This window comes from Etheostoma cragini, chromosome 12 (assembly GCF_013103735.1).
Source record: "Etheostoma cragini isolate CJK2018 chromosome 12, CSU_Ecrag_1.0, whole genome shotgun sequence".
In the NCBI taxonomy this organism is placed as follows: domain Eukaryota; kingdom Metazoa; phylum Chordata; class Actinopteri; order Perciformes; family Percidae; genus Etheostoma; species Etheostoma cragini.
Window position 1 is genome coordinate 10,742,001 of NC_048418.1, and position 7,980 is coordinate 10,749,980.

A 7,980-nucleotide genomic window follows, 5' to 3' on the forward strand; every position below is an offset into this window, starting at 1 on the left:
GAGAAGAAAGAGGGGACGGAAGGAGACGAGAGAGGAGGTGAGGAGACGAGAGAGGGGCCGAGGAGACAAGAGAGGGGGTGAGGAGACAAGAGAGGGGGCAAGGAGACAAAAAGTGGGGACAGGCACAAAGCAAAACTTGTCTTATATATAGAATATCAGACATGTTTTCAGTTTGTTCACACTTTTTTGTTAAGTACATAATTCCACATGTGTTCATTCATATTTTTGATGCCTTCAGTGATAATCTACAATGTAAATAGTCATGAAAATAAAGAAAACGCATTGAATGAGAAGGTGGTTCCAAAACTTTGGCCTGTACTGTAAATTTTTTTTAAACTGCTTTGAAAAGTTTAAAGAAAACAAAAGCAATGTGGTAGTAGCTGTGGAGGTGGTGGTACTAGCTATTGCATGCACAACAAAGGAAGCAACAACAGCAAGGAAAAAAAAAGTGACAGAAGTCTGATCAACAGATAGTTATTGGAGCTACTACACCAAACTACACAAGATTATACATTGTGTGTATTTTATGTGGTATTGCAAACACAGCAAATGTAATCATTGTATGCTTCTATCTCCAACAAATGTCCAGATTAACTTCATAATCTCTCTGGTTGGTATGAAGACTTTTCAAGAAATAATGGTGCAAAATAATTAGTCTGTTCTCAGGATTTGGATTTACAAGCGTGGTTAAAAAGGATAGTTAATGGGGTTAGCTATAACAGCCTGTCTATCTGCAGTTTATCTCCTCTTCCTGTGTGAAGGAGTGCTGTGGCTTTGGCTGAACCCAGGTGTGCTTGTGACATAAAAGAGTCGTGTTTGTAGTGTGAGAGACCAGCTTTAAAACAGCGAAAGACCTCTGCATTTTCAAAAGTTACTTACAGCAGTCAAAACTCTGTCTTTCCTGCAACTAAACAAATATTCTGCCTTTTTAGTGATAAAATGTCACTTCTTTGAACTGTGTACTTGCAGCCCTAATATTTTGTTGTGTATACTGTTGTTAATCCACAACTAGATACCCGAAATACACTCTGCCCCAAAAGGTCACATTCATTAATTTAAGAAACGGAAATGCTGAAAATTAATTCTCCATTCTAATCTCAATTGGCTTTTGCTTTGACAACATTTTGTACTGAGAGTTAACATTACATGAATGATCAGATTTATGTAATAATGTATATTCCTTCCTGCCCCACACATCACACCTGTCCTTACTGATTTAACATGAGTGGTAGCTGATGCTGTGCAGGATGAATCTATTTCTTTTCTCAAAGATATCTAGGGCTAAGTAGGATGAATAGCTCAAGAGGAATAAGTAGAATAACAGTTCCTCACGAGAGATGGAAGAACCAATATAAATATGCTGTAAAAAAAAAAAAAACATTGTTTACTTTTTGTAATTAATTGTAAATCCTCCTAAAAACAAGACCTTCTCACACCTGATGTGTCTGATAACAGTTTACTTTAGGCTTGAGAAGCAATGCCACAAGTTGAGCTGAAGTCCAACCGTGTGGTGAGTGTGGCCTGTTTACAAAAGGTTACTTGAATCTTCACAGCACCGTGAAAAAGAAAGCAAAAGGAAGGAAAGTTAAAAACACAATTTCGATATATGACATTGCATATTAACTTTCCTTCATTGTGCATGCCTGACGCTCTGCTATTTTGTTATCTAAATTTTACATGCAGTAGTATTTATATGTATTACCAACAAATTACTCACAGGGTCTCATGTTTAAGAACATCACACACTGTGTGACACAGAAAATTAAAAAGTATCTTGTTTGTTTAATCTGTACAAAAACCGAGCAGACAACAAACAAAGACTCCAGGAGATCAGACACAGAGTGTATAATGTTATAATTAGTGAGATTTAGGATTAAGTGGATTTTGTAACCTTTGGACAGAGCCCTGCTAACTTTCCCCCCCCTGATTGGTAATCATCCCTCTGGCAGAAGCTTCATAATATATAATAATATAATATTATAAGTGCATTTACAGAAACATTGAACTATTTCTTTAAGAAAAAAAAACAAAAAAACAGCCATTCCTACCATATAAAATGCCCTTCTTTATTCACTCTGATTTAAAAAGCAAACATTTTGCTTTTACAGTGAAGGTTGACATATTTTTGTGTAGAGGGCTGAAATAAACACATTACTAGCCTCCAGGCTGCTGCATGCAGTAGGCATGGCTGCCAGGGTGAAGCCTGTAGTAACTCCGCAGAGGAATGTAGGTTAGAGAGCTCTCATTAGATATTCAGTGGACTAATACTCAGTCTACGGGCAGAGTTGGCACAATTCAACCCCAGTGGATTAGACTGGCTGAGATTTGAGATGTTCTCTTTTGGATGTTTTCTGAAAAATAGGGAAGTGATTGAGCATTTCTTGTTTGGCCACACAACCCTCCTTGGAGCCAAGTCAACCCAATCGCTGAACCTGCAGACACCCATTTTTTAACTAATGATGAAAAAAATGTAATGATGTGGCACAATCTTCCCCCTCCAGAAGCTTGTTGGTTCAATGGACAACTCTTGAACATGACTGTGATTATGCAGCCCAGCTTGGATTTACTGTACATATTTGCAGGCAGCACCTCCCCTGCGGGATTATCAGGAGCCAGATTAACTGGAAGCTTCTTTAGAACACAACACACTGAACTGAAAGAAATGGTTTGTGTGGGAAACTGCACGCAAAGCTCAATATGCAATTCCTCACAACCAATGACCAAGAGCACCAATAACCAATGTATATTCTCTGCAGGGAAGTGAATTAAAAAATGCAGTCATGTATAATTTGCCCGACTAAAACAACATTTCTTTTAATTAAAATTTGCTTATTTATTAACAAAATATAATTGGAGTTCTCACTTTTACAGACGTACTGTTCTGTATTTGAGATGTCCTAAATTAGAAAATAGATATATTCAGTCCAGAATAATACAAAGAATAGAATACAACTTTCAAATTATATTACTTCCCCCTGGATAACCCAGAGATGCTCACACAACTCATAATGCTCCTAGGCAGAGTAATGCACCAAATGCACTGGACTAAGGAAATGTGGAAATAAGGCCTGTTCAGAAGGATTGTGCTTTTTTCAGTTAAATCAGGCTCCTGTGCTGCAAGCAAGAGTCCACTGAGTAGCAAAGGAGCGCACTACACTACAAACCCAATGACCTGGTACACCGTGTACACACCATAGAAAGTTCAAGTTTGTTAGGCACCAATGTTTTTTCATGTAAGAAGAACTTTGACAATATACTACTTATTTGCTGTTTTGCAAACTATGACACAGTTTTGATGTTTCTGTCACCAATTTCCCCCTACTGTTACTAACTGTATAACATCTGAACAATGGAGAAAAATGGATATGCATGTTACCTTTCCAAAGTCTCGAACATCGAAGAGATCGAAGGCTTCAAATAAGTCACTTTTTTTCATCCCAAACACCTCACAGCAAGATGTCAGGAATGTGCGGATGTTCTTCAAGCACAGGAACTGCAAGGGCAAAAATTGACACATAATTTTGGCATCCCTCATCCCTATAGATCATTTTTGCATTTCCTAGAATCACGTTAGAAACATTTAATTTATTAATCAATTCTATAAATAACATCAATAGGTCAGTTTTTTTTCAATGCTACGTTTTTTTTACTTTCGTGCTGTAAATGAAAATTTTAAGAGGTCTGTGCCTTAGATTTCTTAATGTCCAAATTGCTAAATAATACTGTACCACAAATAAGCACATATAGTATGTGCCTCAATTGCAGCAGTCTCAGACAGATATCTGCATTGCAAGATACCACTGACATAAGTTGCATGGAAAGTGTATTTGTCATATGGAAGAACCAAGATTTTAATTCTGTTTACCCTTAATCAACTATATTAGCACTAGAATGTGAGCTCAGAGAACTTGAAGTTGCCTTTATAAAAGGGAACGTGTACCCCACACACACAGCTAACTGAAAGTGAAAACGGAAAGTTTCACGGTGCGAAATGAAACCACAAACTATGTGCTCTTTAGGTGTCACTTCCTATTAGGATCCGTGTCTCAGTGGGAAGGGTGCAGTCCAATAACATTCATAAAGACAATGTGAATATGGTTATGGGTTCTAGCTTGGGCAACTTAATAATTTCATAAGAAAAATCCATCTACACAAATAGCACTGTAAAAAAAACACCCTATAAAGCTTGCAAACAGTAAACAAGTGGTAAACAAGTGTGCCAGCATTTCCCCCTTTTACATCATTAGGTGATTACTAAACTAGGAACTGCGTGTGATAATGAGAAAGGAGAGCTGATTACTGTGAATACATAGGCTCCTTTTTATCACGTAAGCTTATCGTGGAGACGCCTGTAATCACTCCACCGCCCCCCGGGGCCCTGTTTGTCTGTGGAGGAAGTGTATGAACATGATGGTTTTGCAGCACTCCTGATTACAGGCACAGCCCTGATGCATGTTCACTTTCTTCACATCTACTTTGACAACAAACGATTCATCCTTGGCTTCAGAGATGAACAAAGTCAAAAGTGCAGCCCTGTCTTGGTGCAGTATGTTTAAAATGAAGGAAGGAGGGTTAACATAGGGTTGCTTGATGCTGTGTTTAGTAGGGATCCTGTTGCGGTTGATTTGATTTTGCACTGATTATCAAGCTTTTACTTTGTACCTTTTGACATGTTGTATTATTTTGTCTGTGTTTATATATATTGATGTTTAGCAGCATTGATTTCTCTGGTGCTGAAGTCTGTCTTGAAAGATTTTCTTTCAATATCAGCTTTACTTTACTAAAAGCAGATCTTATATAGAGTGCCTATTTATTCATGATCCATAGATATGAATTTTACTGTCACACTTTATGTTTTGCATTGCACCAAGGCCTAAATAGATAAATCTAGCACTTCTGGGTGCATTTCCACTGTACAGTACACTGCACTCTCCACTGTCTTCCACTCCATTACCTTCATGGCCTTGTTTCCATTTCCAAGATCGTAGGTCAGCAGGGCACAATGAAAGGGCCAGTTAAAATCTGGAGCCCACTGGCATACATGCTTTTTTCAACCATATTCAGATGGCCTACAGCTGCAGGCCAAGGCTAAGCATTGTTCGGCGCATTATGTCCTGGGTTTGCTTTTACTGTCTCTCAAGAAGATAAAAAATGAGTAGATGTGCACTGACAGAGCGGTATATAAGACAAAGCACAATCTAATGCCCGGTTAGGAAACTGGCTTTTATTTGTTACAGATCATTTTTACTAGATGTCTTAATTGTTTATGGCGGTTTGTGAAAGTTCAAATTAAAAACAGTTTGAGTCTTTTTTTTGTTTACTAAATTAGCAAATTTCTCAAAAAATAACTGTTTAGTTACAAATTATCAGACCTACTTATGTTAAAACTTTTTAGTGTGATTCTTTTTATCAACGGGTCCTTTGACCCTTACAGGTTAAGATGCCAAGATGTTGAAGATTACATGGAATCAAAAGAGTCTGACGAGATAATACATTAGTCATACGTATCATACTTGTAAGGCCTGATAAAGATCTAATCACCTGTGAGTATTTTGGGAACTACAAAATATTTTATTTGAGTTTATCTGCACCTATATGGAGACACATCGCTTTAAATGTCTGCCTCACTATGCGTTTCACTGCGTTGAGTTATTATATTTTTGTTTTGTTTTATTAAACCTAGATTTAACCACTGTGATTAATAGTATATAGCACATTTTGGCAATTCAAAGTGCTTTACATAAAACATTAAAAAGGTTTTTAAAAAGAGCAATTAAAAGAAACTCAAAGAACGTCAATTCAAAAGGTCTTGGCTAGGGCTGGACTACCAAAGCCCAGGGCAGCTGGATGAGGTTTCCATGGCCACAGGCTAAACTGGTAAATGAAAATCAGGGTTCAGCTGGAGAAAAAGCTCTCATCCTTCTCAAGTGACAAGAAACCATTGCTCCGCTGAAATAGTCAATGCCACAGCAGTAGTAGCAGTCCCAATTGTTTACAAAATGTTAATGGAAACGGGAGGTGTATTCAACCATGTGCTTTGAAACCAATTTCTTCACAATTAACTACAATACGGCCTACAATCAATGCAAAATACAAGTCTTATTTGACCTCTAAAGTACATACTGGAATCATGTTGATCTTACTTCCAAATGTAAATTTTAGTTTGTTTTAAGTAGTTTGCGTACAATATTTTTATCTCTGTGGTTAACTTCAAATATTGGACTTAAAACTCAGTTGCAAGCAGGCAATCAACTACGAGTTGCAGCACACATAGTTAAAGTTCCCTAAATAATGGGTGGATCAAAGCCAGGATTTTATCAGGCCTCTCCAGTGACAGAGGGAAGAATTAATTAGGTATGGTAAATTGGGTAAATAGAGGTCAAGCCTAGGACCATCCCTTTGGGTTTCACAGTCTGATGGGCATTTAGCATTCCCTCAATTGCTTAAAAATACAGGTCATATACAAATGATTTATTTATCATTTTTAGAAAGACTGATGAAGATGTATCCGCATTAGATCTCCAAAGAGGTCACTCAGTGCCTCATTTTCTAAAATGTTTACAGTGAGTCAGTTCGACACAGCGCTAGAAGAGACCAGATACATGGTCCCAAAACTGGATTTGAATGCAATGTGTGTGACAGATGCATGGGGAACGATCACAAGCTTGCCATGCGGTAAATCCTCACTGTTTTAATGAAGTACATCAAAGAGACAAAAACTCCCCTGACATATATCGGCATTAAACTCTTAAGAACTCTGGAACAAGACTTCCAAATTAGTGTTGTTCCCCGCAACACAAATATGATCTGCTAATTCTACTTGTTTCTGTGGTGGTATGTTTAGATACCTTATGTGGACTTATCATCACTCAGTAGCCCTTTCTTTAAAAGCTGCTGCCATAGTGTTAATTAAGTGCCAATTATTTGGCTTCTTCCACTAAGAACTAAATTGATTCTAGAGCGAGTGATTATTAACTAAACCAAATCAACTTACATTGACATATAACACTATGGCTTGATTTTAAATCCCTTTAATGTCAACACTAATTTGGATTTCACAGCAGTTTTACAGTTCCTCTGCACACGTTAGAAGCCCAAGTTGATTTGAAAGCAGCGTAGAAATGCTAAGTCTACCTGTGACATCTGTGGCCTGAGGTTGATCTCCTTCAGGTCAATAGTGTGAGGTCTCAAGTTGTTCAGCAGCTGGCACAGCAGCACCCCGTCCCGCAGAGTTTGCGCCAGGTCGAACACCTGCGCCGTGTCCGCAGTTACCCGGTGGTTCGGGGGCAGCACTTTGCAGCTGATCAGCCACATCGTACACTGCCTCCAGTACTCCATGTTGTCGGTGAGCGGTGAAAGCAGAAGGTTAATGCCAAATGTCAAAACTTCGTCCCTATTGTAAGTCTTAGCACGGCATGGTAGCTGCGCTCACACTCATCCCCGTCCCCTCGTCTATCCAAACTCCAGCATCGCCTCTGGAGGACAGAGAGAGCTGCTGCAGCTTAAGAGGGTGGGCTGCCGTCAAACCTCCACTGCTTGAATGTCAACTTCCTTTTCTTCTTCTGTGATGTTGTCACACTGAGGTGGTCCTAAAATAATCGAGGCTACTTCGGAAATGAGTGGCCAACAATTGTCTACACCTCATAGCTACTGAAACAAGTCCTGCCTTCCCTTTCCCTGTAAAACTTCTAATGTTTTCTTAGAATGGTGAACGCAGGTTATTGCCACCTCTTATATAGGCTCCATGCAAAAGTTTAGGCCTACCTGATTTCACGGTTAACGTGCATGTTAAAACTAGCCTATAGGCTAGGCCTAGTTTTTTAGATCGTTTGTAACCTTTATATAAGGCTCCTCCTGTTGGCAGCAGTTAAAAGTATCATTTCACATTAATTTAGGCCTGGGCTCCGGCTACACCAATAACAACGCAGCAGGCCAATGCTATAGCATTTGTTACACTGCTTGCAAGACGCCTAATATTAT

The 7,980-nt window shown here is 38.7% G+C and overlaps 2 protein-coding genes across 5 annotated transcripts in view; both read right to left on the minus strand.

Annotated features, from left to right (window-relative positions):
* The window catches only part of LOC117954747 (guanine nucleotide exchange factor VAV3-like), a 47,716-nt gene extending 40,103 nt beyond the window's left edge, over positions 1 to 7,613 (minus strand). For 2 of the 4 annotated variants that reach the window (XM_034888714.1, XM_034888713.1), the window contains exons 1-2: positions 7,135 to 7,613; positions 3,377 to 3,493 (exon numbers count right to left, since the gene is read on the minus strand). In XM_034888714.1, the coding sequence (XP_034744605.1) occupies positions 3,377 to 3,493; positions 7,135 to 7,338 (321 nt within the window). In that variant the 5' untranslated portion in view covers positions 7,339 to 7,613. The remainder of the gene's footprint in view (positions 1 to 3,376; positions 3,494 to 7,134) is intronic. The other 2 variants (XM_034888717.1, XM_034888716.1) reach the window with 1 other exon arrangement.
* Positions 1 to 7,980, minus strand: part of ndc1 (NDC1 transmembrane nucleoporin) — a 33,168-nt gene that overhangs the window by 4,415 nt on the left and 20,773 nt on the right. The window lies entirely within an intron of this gene.